Here is a 15077-nt window from a genome sequence, read left to right as displayed (position 1 = left end):
CCTTGATCTTCTCCCTGTGTTTCTGCTTTTTTGTGCTTCATGAGGGAGCTAAAGGTCTGACCAGAGGGATGTTTGGAAATCTGTCCTTCCTGAGATTGCTATAGTTGCGTTGCATCTCCTTTTGATGACACCAAGCTGAGTGGTGTGGTTGACACTCCTGAGGGAAGGGATGCTATCCAGAGGGATCTGGACAACCTTAAGAAGTGGGCCCATCTGAACCTCATGAGGTTTAACAAGACCAAGTGCAAGGTCCTGCACGTGGGTCGGGGCAATCCCAAGCACAAATCCAGGCTGGGCAGAGAATGGGTTGAGAGCAGCCCTGAGGAGAAGGACTTGGGGGTGATGGTTGATGAGAAGCTCAACATGAGCCGGCAACGTGCGCGTGCAGCCCAGAAAGCCAACGGTGTCCTGGGCTGCATCCCCAGCAGCGTGGCCAGCAGGGCGAGGGAGCGGATTCTGCCCCTCAGCTCCGCTCTCATGAGACCCCCCCCTGCAGTGCTGTGTCCAGCTCTGGGGCCCCCAACAGAAGGAGGACACGGAGCTGTTGGAGCGAGTCCAGAGGAGGCCACGAAGATGCTCAGAGGGCTGGAGCCCCTCTGCTACGGAGACAGACTGAGAGAGTTGGGGCTGTTCAGCCTGGAGAAGAGAAGGCTCTGGGGAGATCTTCTAGCACCTTCCAGTACCTGAAGGGGCTACAGGAAAGATGAGGAGGGACTCTTCTGTCAGGGCCTGTAGTGATAGGACAAGGGGATGGTTTTAAACTAAAAGAGGGTAGGTTCAGACCAGATATAACAAAGAAACTTTTTACGCTGAGGGTAGTAGGACACTGGCACAGGTTGCCCAGAGAGGTGGTAGATGCCCCATCCCTGGAGACATTCAAGGTTAGATTGGACGGGGCTCTGAGCAACCTGATCTAGTTGAAGATGTCCATGCTTGTTGCAGGGGGGTTGGACTAGATGACCTTTAAAGGTCCCTTCCAACCAAACTGTTCTATGATTCTATGGTTCTCTGCCATCCAGGTTTTATGAGACAGTAGCTGAAAAGCAGTGATGCGAAAAGGAGGTGACTGTGCAGACCTGAGTCTTGAACAGTAACTGTAGAATAATTTTTCCATGTTTGTGGCCACAGGGGGACAATGACGCACCCATAGAACCAATGAGGCAGCAGTTTTAAACCAAACAAACGGGAAGCAATTTATTTTTAACACGTATTATGCAAGTCATTGCCCCAGGGTGCTGTGAAGGCCAAAAACCATGAGCAGGTTCAAAGAGCAATAAATGGCTCATACGTTCATTAGCACTTATTAAACACAGCAGTCTGGATGCGAGATCCAGCTTGAGAAGTCTCTGAGCAGTTCTTCACTAAATATCTATGTTAAGGGAAAGGCTTGCTTGGTGCTTGCTCTATTTTTTTATTCTTTACCCCAGGATCTGCTCCCAGCTGCAGACAGAGGGTGCTTTGGGTGAGAAGGGGATCTTGTCTGGGTCAATGTGGGATTGTTTTTCATTAAGCCGCTGTTTTCTCCAGCCCCTGAATGGCTGCATTTAACTGATAGTTGAAAGGGATTAAAGTAAATACAACGCTATCTCACTGGTTGGCGATGGGTAGTCAGTACCGTGTCATGAATTTGACTGGCTCTGGGTAGACCATTTCAGTGTTAGATATAAAATTGCCCTGGGGGAAGGGGTAGAGCCTCCTGATAGCTGCAATATTGAATAATCCCTAACTGGGGGCTGTCGTTGCTGTACCCTAGGGAAAGATATTGAAAAGTTGAAAGGAGAGTAATGAGAGCCATGTAGGCTGTGTCTGTTATTCAGATAAAGGAGCTGACGATTGGTTGCTGGCTCTAAGCCCAAATGGCTTGGGACAGCCAACATTGTGCTATTTAACTCTTTTTCTTCCTCTCTAAACCTGCCCTTATTTATAAGAGCTTAGTGGTACAGCTGGGATAGTTCTCACAGTATCTGGGAACCTTTCCAGCCCTTTAAATTTGCCAGTAGGGTTGTAGTCCTCGGGTCTGGGAGGTGATGATGATGCGGCCATGCCCATGCCCTAGGTCTACACAGTTATCTGCCAAAGAAGGATCTCTCATATCATCTCCACCAAAGCCTTAACGTGATGCAGTGGCTAGGAGCTTGAAAAGTTCAAACTGAATGTGAAAGTCTAGCCATGATGTGAGCAGCAGCAGCAGCATGAGGCTGAAGGCTGATTCTCCTCCTCCTGGGCTCTTGGTGCAAGCAACCTCTTCTTGGCTGAAGCTCCTGAGCAGGTTTCAAGCTCAATGTGAGTATTGAAAAGGAGGCTTAGGGAAGACCTTATTGCTGCATACAAGTACCTGAAAGGAGGTTGTAGTGAGGAGGGTGTTAGTCTCTCAGGTAACAAGCAATACGATGAGAGGAGATGGCCTCAAGTTGTGCCAGGGGAGGTTTAGATTGGAGATCAGGGAAAATGTCTTCACCAAAAGGGTTGTCAAGCACTGGCACAGGCTGCCCTGGGCAGTGGTGGAGTCACTGTCCCTGGAGGGATTTAAAAGCCATGTAGATGTGGTGCTGAGGGACATGGTTTAGTGGTGGCCTTGGCAGTGCTGGGTTAATGGTTGGACTCCATGATCTTAAAGGTCCTTTCCAACCAAGAAGATTCTGATTCTGTGACCATATGTGAAATAGGAAACCAAGCTGGTTTTTTTTTTCCCCTCTTAAACCTCTTAGTTTTCTCTTTCTCTTCCTTCTGGGCCCTGTTTCTGTTCTAGTTACTTCTCTGCCCTTCCTTATCTACTTGGCTTTCCTGCTTTGGTCTCTTCTCCCAGATGCTGGTGACTGCCCTTCACCTCTGCCAACTGTCTGAGGGTGCAAGGAAGGGTGTCTTGACTCTCCATGGCAAGGTGGAGATATGGATGGTGGTGCCAGGAGTGCATAGAGAGCTGTCCTGGGTAGGATGCCTTTCCTTCTCTCAGGCGTGTGGTGGGGAGGTAGAGACCAAAGCATGATCAAGTCCTAGTGACCACCTCCTTCTAGATGTCTCACTGCGGCCTCCATTACCTGATTTATCCAAAACTCTCTCCTACCTTTCCTCTTGTCTTTGCCACTCTTTTCTCCTTATTTTCTCTTCAGTTTAGCTGCGTCCCTTCTCCTTCCTACTTTTTCCTCCTTCTGACATGCGTAGTCTGCTGCTCCTTCAGGAAGCTTTGGTCCTACATTCACACAGAGCTTTCCCCAACAGGCGTCTGGAGTTCCTGGTCCTAAATACTTATATTTCCCTTTTGCATCATTGTAATGCTTGTGGCTTTGTGCCTAATGGCTTCTGTGGGCCACGTGCCAGTAGCTGAGTATTTTTAATGTGAAGAAGGGATTTTACAGTGCATTTGGGACTCTATGATCACTGCTTCTGGTGTCTGTATCTACCTTGGGAGAAGACCCAGGGCACTGGGAGCTAACAGACAGCCCTTTTGAACATCTCCACATCCTCTTGAAGCTCTGTAGGGTATTTAATACCCTCATTTTCATGCCAAAAGGCCACAAGCGTGGGTTGTAGAACAGCTTTTGCACAGTGACAGCGGCTTTGGGGCACAGTGGCATCGCACGGGGAGATCCAGGGCCAAGTGCAGTGCAGTGCATTCTGGCTGTAGAAATCTACTCGCTAGGCAGCTTGGCATGGGCACCCTGCAAAGCCTTCTCACTGTAGTAACCTTGTGTGTTTAGAACCCTTAGTAGCTGCTCCCAGCCGCCTCCCAGGGCTGCACACACTGCTTGAAGCTGAAGGTGGGTTTTGAACATGTTGGTAGCTCCGTGCTTTATGGCTGCAAGGAGAGGACAGCTTTGCAACCTTGCTGAAGGGTTTCCAAGACTCTGGAGACATTTTTGCTGCGTATCACAGAGCAGGATCAGTGCCGTGCTGCCATTTGTCCTGATGACCCGCTCCTGATCATCTCTAGCTCCATCCATGTGCAGAGATGGTTGCACCCCTGGTCGGTGCAGCCTGGCAGTACCAACTCTATCAGGGTGGAAGGTCCTAAGAGCAAATCACAGAACCACAGAATCAATCAGGTTGGAAGAGACCTCGGGATCATCGAGTCCAACCATTGCCCTGACACCACCATGGCAACTAGACCAGGGCACTAAGTGCCATGTCCAGGCTTTTCTTAAACACCTCCAGAGATGGTGACTCCACCACCTCCCTGGGCAGCCCCTTCCAATGGCTAATGACCCTTGCTGAGAAGAAATGCTTCCTAATGTCTAACCTGAACCTCCCCTGGCCAAGCTTGAGGCTGTGTCCTCTTGTCCTATCGCTAGTTGCCTGGGAGGAGAGGCCGACTCCCATTCCGCTACAACCTCCTTTCAGGTAGTTGTAGACTGCAATAAGGTCACCTCTGAGCCTCCTCTTCTCCAGGCTAAACACCCCCAGCTCCCTCAGCTGTTCCTCATAGGTCAGACCCTCCAGACCCTTCACCAGCTTGGTCGCCCTCCTCTGGACTGACTCCAACACCCTGAACCCTCCCAGCCCACTGTGCAGGCTGGGAAACCACAGTCCCTTCCAGGTTGCCAGTGATTCATATGCAAATGTCGGGAGCAAGCGGGATGCCAGCTTGTGCCCTGCATCCCAGCCATGGGAGAGGAGCAGAAAGGAGCCAGCCAGCAAACACAGCGGTGGTGCCCCGCAGAAAGGCGATTTCACTGGGATGACAACATGCAGCGGCTGGTTATTATTAATATTTCTCTTCTGTCTAGTGTGAAATAATACAAGTTGTTCAAAGCGATGCTGGACGAAGGAGGGAAGGCTGGCTGCATCACATTAGGGGGGTTGACAATCTTCAGCCCAAGGGTTACTTCGTGGAGCTTCCCCAGGGCTGCTTTGATCCCTGATACGAGCGTTTAAAAATTCAGCCGACAACTGGGATCAAGTTAGAGGGGAGGGTGCAGAAAGCCACACGGGGCAAACCTCCCCTTCTGTCCTCACCATTCTCAAGGATCTAATTACCTAATTATCACACGTTAATGAGGGGGACTGCAGCTCCTCCCTGACCCAGTCCATTCTTGCTCTGGGCATCTTTTTGCCTACAGAGACGTAATTTATTTATTGGTTTTAGGGTGGTTTCCAGCAAGCCAGAGACTCTATCAAGTGAGTCGCTCCACCTGGACCCCAATTTGCTCTCCAGATGGCTCAGCCTTCTTAAGCTGCCCTGGTGTGATATATTTTCCCTGAGCTGCGATGGGTTTTCCCTGGGTCCTGGCTCCTCCCTGGCTGGCTGTTATTGACAGCTTCATGGCTAATGCCCTCTAGCTCTCTGGCATGTCATTCAGGAGAAACAAAAGCAGATTTCTCCCCCACCTCTCTGGCAGTGAGGATAAAGGGGATGCTTTTGTGCTTCCCCAAGTGTTGCCGCAGAAGGGCTGAGCGTGCTTTGCGGAGGGGACCTGTCTTCGTGCGGAGCCGCGACGTGGATGGGAGCTCTCCGAAAGGGAAGTTGAGTCTTCGCTAAGTCCCACCTGGAGAACACAACCTGTGGGCCAGGTAACGTTGGACTTCTTGCACTACCAGCTGGGGAAGCTTGACAAAAAAAAAAAAAATAACATTTGCTGCTGTGTGGTGCTTGGATGGAGAGGGTGACTGGAGAGGAGTGTGCATGGGTGAGGGCAATGGGGTAAACCCACTCTTTGGCATGAGCATCGTTTGTCTCCTGGGTAGGCAGGAGGGATGTGAGCTGGGGAAAGGCATTTGCATGAATTGGGGAGGGAGGGGGGGATGTCTCTTTGTAAGGAGGTCAGCCCGAGCTGTTTCTTCCCAGCACTGAGTCATGTGGAGCTGATGGCTTGGAAACACATGTGGATCAGGGAGAAAAGCAAGGATATGGATATGTTTTTCTTTCTTGGCTGGAACTGCGTGTGTGTGCAAAATGTGGAGTCTGCCATGCTCTTTGAAAGGCATCTCTGAAGAGCTGCCTTTGTGACTTCTCTAAATCACTTTAAACAGACTAACAGCGGTTCCCCTCTGTACACAGCCATGAGCACCCATCAGTGGTGTTCAGGGTGTTTAGAGACTTCATCCACTGCCACAGGATTTCTCAGATATTTAGTTAGGGCTTGACATGCTGCTTCGCTGCTCTTTAGGTCTCTGCAGCTCCCCCATGGCATGGGCAGAGGTGTTTTTCCCATTGCTGAGGGATTCTGGAGGCACAAAGGATACGGTGACACTTTCTCAGGGTGGTGGGGTGAGGATCCTCAGGACTAGATTTGGTTGTCCTATACATGGCTACCCTGGTGCAGGTGCGGCCAGGAGGCGTTCTCTGGAGCATGGGAGAATCTGAGCACCTTTGGGGTCTGTGGTCAGACACGATGGCTGTCTGGGAGATACAGGTGTAGGAAAAAGGTGAAGGACTAGACATAAGACAGGGATTTTTGACTCATGAGAAATTCAAGGTAATCCTCCTCAAGGGATGCCTCCTTTTCTGCAGGGGAGTGTGTGGATACCACAAAGCCACTGATGTCTGGTAACTTGTCACCCAAGTGGGCACTTGGGCTCCTGCCAGAGGCTTGTGGTGAGATGCTCCAGAGCCTGACTTAGAGGGCCCTTAAGAGCAGAGCCTGAGCCCCCCCCAGAACAGGCTCTTCGCTGTTACAGAGCATCAGAAAAGCAATCTAAAACCTGCATGGCCGTGGTAGAAGCTGTGATCAGAAGTGCTCTGCTGACTGCCCTCACTGGCACCCCCACTCAAGGAGTGGTGCTGACTCCCTGATTTTAAAACACAGGTGGTGGCATTGCTGTGCCCCTTTTATTTAACATCCAGCTGGTGAGACCAGATGGGAAAGCACAGGGAGACCCAGGTTCAACTCCCTTCTCACTCTTCCTCCCAGCATCTGGGTCTGTGCAACAGCGAGGGGTCAGGGCAGTTTTTTGGGGAGAAGTGGAGGAAATGGGGCAAAGCCAACCTGTTAGCAGGTCTAGGATGGTCAAGGCAGGAGTTGAGGGTTTTGGGGTGTTTGATTCACTTACCTTTGCCAGAGATAGTCAACCCTTGTCACTATTTCAATGCCATAATGCTCCTCTACTTTTCAGACCCCCTCTGCAGGCAGAGGCCCTTCTCCCTAGGGTTTACTCTTTACAGGTGATCTGGTGGCCTACCCCCTGACTTGAGCAGAGATCACCCTTTTGGATGTGCAGCTATTTGCACCCTCCAGGCTGAGTACATGACTTTCCCAATCCTAAATTGATGGGTCACACTGCTCATACTGTCAGTGTCAACTGTGAACATTGTAGCTTGAATGAGAGAAGTCAGCTATTTTTTTGCAATTTATGAAGTCCTTTAAGAAAGATTTTAAATCATCTGGAGAACAAATCTAGCAGAAAGGTATGTCAGATGTCTACATCTCTGCTTTAGGGCAGGTCATGTCACAGAATCACAGAATCAACCAGGTTGGAAGAGACCTCTGGGATCACGGAGTCCAACCATTGCCCTGACATAGCTACCTTTGGCAAATCTCAGTCTTACATCCTTACCTCTGGATTTTTGCCTGGAATAAGACATCTAGGGAAATATGGTGGATAGAAAAAATCAAAGGAGTGCATTGCTCCCAGCTGGGCTGTACCATGGAGCATTTGCATTTGGCAGGATGGGGAAAACAGTTAGTAAGAGCTGCAAGATGTCAGAAAGAATGGAAAGTGTGTCCAGGTGTTAGTACAGCATAAGGTGGGCAAGACAACTTCCTTAGAAGAAACATCTAAAATGAGAAGAAGTTGGTCTACTGGGATGGGGTTGGATTGGGAATATCCTAGTGCTCATCACTGTGCTGTGGTTTGGAGGAAACATTGGTTACTGAGGATGAGCCAAGTGTGTGGATGAAGGGGCAGAGTCTGAGTACGTTTTGGCGAGAATCTGTACTTCCTCATAGCACTGAGAAAGATGCAGAAATCATGATGGTGTTGGACATCGTGGTCAGATATTTTAATAGCGTACTGTTCTCTTGTCTCCTCCGCTGCTTCCCAATCAGGATGCATCGAATGATGAAAGAAGAATCAAGTTTCAGGACAACCGGCCTGGAAAATGTGACGCAGGACCCGAGCAAACAAAAGCTGCACATGAAGCTCTGCAATGGGTCCTGCCATGCTGAGCAAATCCTCCAGACACTGAACTCCTACCGGCAGAGCGGCATTTTCACAGATGTGGTGCTATTAATTGATGGACAAGAATTCCCCTGTCACCGTGCCACTTTGTCAGCCAACAGCACATATTTCCGGGCCATGTTTGGTGGCAATCTCAAGGAAGGCCACCAGGATATCATTAATATCCAGAAGATATCTGCTTCCACCATGTCTCTCCTTCTTGATTATATGTATGGGGGGAACATCATAATTCAGGAGGACAATGTTGAAGGCATCTTGGAATTGTCTGACTTGCTGCAGATCTCCAAGCTCAGAGATGCTTGTATCACCTTCCTTGAAGGCCAGCTCCACCCATGTAATTGCTTGGGCATCATGAAGTTTGCTGATTCATTCTCCATTGCCTCTCTGACAGAAAAGAGCAAGAGGTTCATGCTGGAGTGTTTTGTGGAGGTGTCATGTCATGAAGAGTTCCTGGAGATGGGTGTGAAGGAGCTGGTTGAATATCTGTCCGATGAGCAGCTGGTGGTCCTCAAGGAGGAGGTGGTCTTTGAAGCAGTCATGCGCTGGGTACGGCATGATGTACCTGCCAGGAAGGGAGCCTTGAAGGACCTCCTTGAGCACGTGCGTCTGCCCCTGCTTGACCCCACCTACTTCCTGGAAAAGGTGGAGATGGACGGACTCATTCAGGACTCAAAGGAGTGCATTCCTCTGTTGCACGAGGCCCGCAAGTACTACATCCTCGGGAACGAGGTCAGCTCTTTGCGATCAAGGCCCAGAAGGTAAAACACAGTGTCTTCTTCCCTAGACTGGCATGGCCTACGTTGATGGATCTTAGAGTTTGAGGAGAGTTCTTGGTTTGTTTTTTTTTTCTTTCTTTTTTTTCCTTTGATTGCTTCTCTTGGCCTCCCTGTTTCCAAAATGAAGGCATTGGAGATGTTTGCCTGGCTTAAAAGATTCCTGTGAAATTTATACTAACACATGTGACACTTGTTGGCAAGAAGTGCTCTCGTCATGCTGCTCTGGGTGTGCAGTGATGCTACCCAGATATGTGCCCAGACTATGGGCAGGAAGCAGTGTTTGTAGCTCTTTATTTCTATCTGCTTTCACCAATGGGTAGAGCACTGGGTTGAGACCTGTTTTCCATTCACAGCTCTGCAACTGGTCTGTTCTCATTTCACCTCTTTCCGTCTCTCTCTCACCTTCTCCAGGCTGTCTGTTAGCAGGAAGGCTTGGACCAGTCCTCCTGGCCATCAGCATGTTGTCTAGCTCAAAGGCATTCCTGCAGGGTCAGGAATTAATGTCCAGGGAAAAAAGCAGTTGCTGTCCAGGTGGCTACCTAGGCATCCCCAAATTATTATTATTTTTTACTTTTTTTTTCTTTCCATTGAATTATTGATGAATAGCAAGAAGATAAAGAGATGCTGGCCTGGGCAGCTGCCAGTGTAAAGGGGAGGAGGCAACGAAAAAGTGATTTATAGGGTCGGGTGTATATAGAAATCTGCATCTTTTTGTGACTGTGAAGTTTGGGTTTGACCAGCCACGTTTTAAGTCTCTGCTTCTCCTCATGGTGCCACAGGTTCCTTAGGGTGTGCTTGGTAAGAGTGTTGCTGGACACCTCTGCTCTGAGGTGGGTTGCTATATGAAACCGAGTTGGTTTGCAAGGCTCCCCATCCTTTTCCAGAGGACACCTGTGGCCGTGGGACTGCAGTGCCATGTTCTTGTGATCTCCTGCTCTTCAGCCCAAGGAGTGCACGTTTTTTTGCCGCTCAGTGGAGCATCCTGGGCAGAAGGATGGAGGTTGCCCCAGTGCATCTCAGAAGTCCCAGCCTGGCATTTAGGATGTGTTTCTGTCAGGTGGAAGAGATGGTTTGACACATCTTCTCTGTGCTGAATACTGCAGTGGGCCATTATATAAAGAACTGCTCAATAACAGGGTCTGTGGTAACCTCCTCAAGGATGCAAACAGCTAAAATTCATTGGGGATAAATCCCACCCCCCAGCATCCACATTTTACCTCCCTCCTTTTACAGCTTTGGTCTTAAGTGAATTGTCTCAGGCTTCACAAACTTTGGACCAAGTCTTTCAAACCCTCTTTCACTCTCCTCCTTCCTCTCCCCTCACACCCTGCAGAGCCGTTCCTCTCTTGCCACCTACAAGCTGGCAGGATTTTCCTTCCCCCGCTGTCTGTCTCGTCTGCTCACTGCTATTAGGACTGGGGAGAGAGAGAGAGAGAGAGTTCCTGGAAACACTTCTCTCTCCAGGCAGAGAGCTTGCTGCAGGCAGGCTGCCAGGAACAGCTTTCCACACTCGTGGCTGTGCCTTGAGGATTAGGTTTGATTGTCCTGGAAGGGGGAGGGCGAGTGGCAGGAGGCAATCTCACGAAGGACTTTTAAAGGTCATTCCCACTTCCTTTCCCTATGCAGTTTGGACCCCTTCCCACTCAAGCTCGAGGTGCCTTTGATTTGATCATGCAGACAAAAGGGAAGGTGCAGGGGTGAAATGATTTGTCCAGAAAGTGAGTAGCTGATGCAGGGGACGATCGTGCCCTATCTACTGGACCGTGCTGCCAACGTTCCTAGATAGGATGGGAAGGATGATGGAAAGGAGTAGCCTGGCCTGGGGACTTACCCATGCCTTTCATGGTCTAGGTTCATGGAGCTGGCAGAAGTCATCATCGTCATTGGGGGCTGTGATAAGAAAGGCCTTCTGAAGCTGCCCTTCACGGACCTCTACCACCCGAAGAGCAGGCAGTGGACAGCCCTCCCCAGCGTGCCTGGCTATACCAAGTCAGAGTTTGCTGCCTGCACACTGAAGAACGACGTGTACATATCAGGTGAGATACCCTGAACCAGATGGTCCTTTCCTGGTTGCAAAGAACAGCACGACCTCTCCTTGGACAGCCACTCCTTAGGTCTGTACACTAGGAGTCATTCACGTGCATCTCAGCTTTGGAGCAAAGTAACTTCTTGGTGAAGTTTATCCTTGGGTGGTTTGGATTTTGCTGTCCCAAGAAACAACTTCACCTTTGAGGGGGGAGGATAGCAGTATTAAAAAAACCTTTCCCTCCTGTTGGGCATCTGTCAAAAGTGTTCAGCTGTGGAATGAGCTGGTTTTGGTGTGTGCTGTCACACAGAGTTTCCTAAAATGTCAGAGTCTCCTGCCTGTCCCTTACTTAAAATATATTGCCTACCAAATGAGGTCTATATAAGGGATGGAGCAGTGTAACAAGTGCCTTGAAGTCCAGAGGGTATCTATCTCCCTTGGGAAGCTGAGTTTACATGGCCATAACCCAATAACCATATTCTGGCCTAAATTGTTCCATTGCATGGAGGAACTATGCAATATTGTGTCATGGTGAGGTGATGGGGCTGTCCTTGGGATCACACCAGCCCTCCATCTCTCTGTTTTTCAGGAGGACACATCAGCAGCAGCGATGTTTGGGTGCTGAGCTCCCAGCTGAACGTCTGGATCAAGGTTGCTTGTCTGCAGAAAGGCCGATGGAGGCACAAAATGGCAACACTTCAGGGCAAGGTAATCAATGGCCCAAATTTTGGAAGAAGCCACATGGAGCACTGTCCCCCACTTCTGCTGCTGCCCAGTACAATGAGAAACTGTCAGGGTGTGTTTGTCTTCTGGGTCACTTAGAGATGGTTTTGATGGGAGAACAACTAGGACATAACCAAGACATCACTGTTTCAGTTGAGTGCGTGCTGTCACCTGAAGTAGCTGCAAATGAAATTGTAGCAATAAGATCTACCATGGGATGGTGCAAGACTTCTGCAGATAGCTGTCTGCAGATAGTCTTTGTGTGAAAGCTATACAGTGTGGGGTGTTTCATAGAATCATAGAATGATTTGGGTTGGAAGAGACCTTTAAAGGTCATCTAGTCCAGCCCCAAGGTTCTACCATGGCTTGATGTCTGTCCTTCTGACCAAGTTCTAGCCTCCCCTCATGTATGCTGTGACAGCATAGCCCATTAGGTGAGTCCAGAAGTTTCTAATCTACTTCCTTTGGTCCTTTTGTGGCAGATCTATGCTGTGGGAGGCTTTGATGGTTTTTACCGCCTCTCCAGTGTGGAGTGCTATGACACCTTCTCCAACAGCTGGTCAACCTTGGCCCCACTGCCTCAAGCCGTGAGCTCGGCGGCCGTGGTCTCCTGCCTGAACAAGCTCTACGTGCTGGGCGGTGCTGTGGATGACACCGCTAACACTGACAAGGTATTGTTGGGGCATCAAGAATGGACAGAGACCTAAAAAAAGAAGGTTTGTCAGGGAACGTGGAGGGAAATGGGGTTGTCCTTAAGCTACAAGGGAGACTTTTTTTTGAAGACTAATGAAGACTCCCTTATAATGAGATGAGAAGTCATACATTTAAATGGAAGCCAATGAGACTTAGGGACCAGAGAGGGACGGTGTCAGGAGTTGACAGTATATTAGTCATTGTTCCAGTAGAGCCTGTTCTGCTCTGAAGCCTGGTCAGCCCTGAGGCACCACAGGAACAAACCTCTGACACTGTGGGCATTCACTTCATATAAGTAGCAACAGTAGTAACTGCCTGGAGGAGACCTCTGCAAGCCAAAGATGATGCTTCTGGTCTCCTGAGCTGCAGAGCCACCAGTGCTTCTCAGCTCCATCTCTGAACGCTTAACCATGCACTGTCTGGATCAAGGACAGCCACCTTGGGGGCTTGTAGTTTTTCTGGGAGACTTGAATGCAAGAGGGAATGCTGGAACCCCTCATCCCTTTGCTCACTGCGCTGGTGTCTGGGTGTTGAAACTCCCATCTGTGTTTCTGTCCTCATGTACTTTTATTTCTAGTGAATAGCAGCTTCATCCAAGCAGGGAGATGTGGTAAAATCGTGTTCCCATAGCTGCGTTTCTCCTCCCAGGTCCAGTGTTACGATCCAGAGGACAACAAGTGGACTCTTTTGTCTCCCACTCCTTTTTACCAGAGGTGCATCAGTGCCGTCTGCTTGGACAATATCATTTATGTTGTAGGTGGACTCCTCAGTAAAATCTTCAGCTACGATCCAAGGAAAGACAGCTGGCAAGAAGTGGCCACCCTCCCTGGGCCTCTGGTAAGGAAGAGGTTTAGGAAACTGAACACTGGCACAGGCTGCCCAGAGAGGTTGTGGAGTCTCCTTCTCTGGAGACATTCAAAACCCGCCTGGACACGTTGTGTGATATGATCTAGGTAATCCTGCTCCATCAGGATTGGACTAGATGATCTTTCGAGGTCCCTTCCAATCCCTGACATTCTGTGATTCTGTGATACTAATGACAGAGGAGTGGATCTGTAGCATGAAACCATTGGTGTTGAGGACCTGTTCTCCACGCTATGTGTTTCAGGATGAGGTTTATACTGGCTCTAGTCTGCTCTGTGGGCTGAACACAGCTGGGTGGTGGTTGTGTATCTTGGTTTAGCATCATAGAATTATTTTGGTTGAAAGGGACCTTTAAGATCACCAAGTCCAACTGTTAACCCAGCACTGCCAAGGCCACCACTAACCCATGTCCCTCAGCACCACATCTACTCATCTTTTAAATGCCTCCAGGGATGGTGACTCCACCACTTGCCTGGGCAGCCTGTTCCAATGCTTGACAACCCTTTCCGTGAAGAATTTTTTCTGATCTCCAATCTAAACCTCCCTTGGTGCAACTTGAGGCTCTTTCCTCTTGTCCTATCACTGGTTACTTGCGAGAAGAGACCAACCCCCACCTCGCTACATCCTCCTTTCAGGTAGTTGTAGAGAGCAATAAGGTCTCCTCTCAGCCTCCTTTTCTCCAGACTAAACACCCCCAGGTCCCTCAGCCGCTCCTCATCACACTTGTGCTCCAGACCCTTCACCAGCTTCGTTGCCCTCCTCTGGACTCGCTCCAGCACCTCAAGGTGTTTCTTGTAATGAGAGGCCCACTCATAATGGTTTTGTACTCCAAAGCCGTGCTGCAATGTGAGCCATGGCACAGTGAAGAGGAATGATGGGACACAGCTTACCCTGGTCTGAATTAAAATGACCAAGTCAGTGCACCCTTATAAGTGGCTTTCACAGGGAGGTGCTGGCTGGCTCTCTGGGCTCTTGGTGTGCTTGTGAGTCTGTGCTGTGTCTGGGGGACTGCCAGAAACAGCAACTTGAGGCATTCCAAGTGCCTAAACTCTTACTGAAACAGTAAGATTGCAGCACCCCAAGAGCCAGACATCACTTACCCTACCTCCTTTCCCTCCCTTCTGGTGGGCAGGTGAGAGCTGAGCCCATTGCAATGACTCAACCCCCTGCTCAGCCCCATTGCCTAAAGCTAGAGGCTTGCTCCTCAGCTCTTGGGCTTTCCTTCTGCTTTCCAGGAGAGTTGTGGCCTGACAGTGTGTGGAGGGAAGATTTACATCCTGGGTGGCCGAGACGAGAACGGAGAAGGCACAGACAAAGCATTCACTTTCGACCCGGTAACGGGGAGCGTGGAGCAGCAGCCGCCACTGCAGCGCTGTACCAGTTATCACGGCTGCGTGACCATCCTGCAGCGCATGAACAGATGACTACGGGACTCCAACTGCGTCCACCTCCCACCCAGAGCCTCCCCTTGAGACAGTGGCCACCCAGCATGTGGACAGACAGCTCACCTTTGCGTGGAGAAGGGCACCGAAGAAGATGTGCTCCAGGCAGCCCCTGAGCAGCCTCTGTTCTGTTTTTCCTGGCCTGGTGATGCCAATGGCTTTGGTGCTGATCTAGGTGAGAGGATGAAAGGGTGCTGGGCTGTGTGAAGCTGCATCACAGAGCTTGCCACAGTAGGATTCAAGTATCCTTGCAGCCCTTGGAACTACTGAATTGGACCATTACTTAGGTAGTCACGGATGTAGATTACTGTTTTCTGTTATGTTGGCAGTAGAGGCTCACTGCCCTGCAAGGACATGTATTTGCTGCTTTCTGACACCCAAGACCGTTGCAGTCACAATTACAGTTACAAGATCCAATTGTTTAGCTAAAACTGTAAG

At 49.8% G+C, this 15077-nt stretch overlaps 1 protein-coding gene across 1 annotated transcript; it reads left to right on the top strand.

Annotated features, from left to right (window-relative positions):
• Positions 1-7983: 7983 nt before the first annotated feature.
• On the top strand, positions 7984-14621 carry KLHL35 (kelch like family member 35). The gene is made up of 6 exons (XM_068395238.1): positions 7984-8873; positions 10743-10927; positions 11507-11625; positions 12123-12311; positions 12982-13170; positions 14433-14621. Exons 1-6 carry the CDS (start codon positions 7984-7986, stop codon positions 14619-14621), a joined length of 1761 nt encoding a protein of 586 aa, XP_068251339.1.
• The last annotated feature ends 456 nt before the right edge of the window (positions 14622-15077 follow it).

The sequence above is a fragment of the Nyctibius grandis genome, chromosome 2 (assembly GCF_013368605.1).
Source record: "Nyctibius grandis isolate bNycGra1 chromosome 2, bNycGra1.pri, whole genome shotgun sequence".
Lineage (NCBI taxonomy): Eukaryota > Metazoa > Chordata > Aves > Nyctibiiformes > Nyctibiidae > Nyctibius > Nyctibius grandis.
Note: the sequence above shows the minus strand (reverse complement) of the source record. Positions and strands in the feature narration are given on the sequence as shown.

Bases quoted from the DNA above. Each gene is read 5' to 3' on its own strand.
- KLHL35 (XM_068395238.1), top strand. From the start codon at position 7,984: ATGCATCGAATGATGAAAGAAGAATCAAGTTTCAGGACAACCGGCCTG. The intron at 8,874-10,742 runs GTAAAACACAGT...TTCATGGTCTAG, and splicing joins TTGCGATCAAGGCCCAGAAG to GTTCATGGAGCTGGCAGAAG. The intron at 13,171-14,432 runs GTAAGGAAGAGG...TCTGCTTTCCAG, and splicing joins CCACCCTCCCTGGGCCTCTG to GAGAGTTGTGGCCTGACAGT.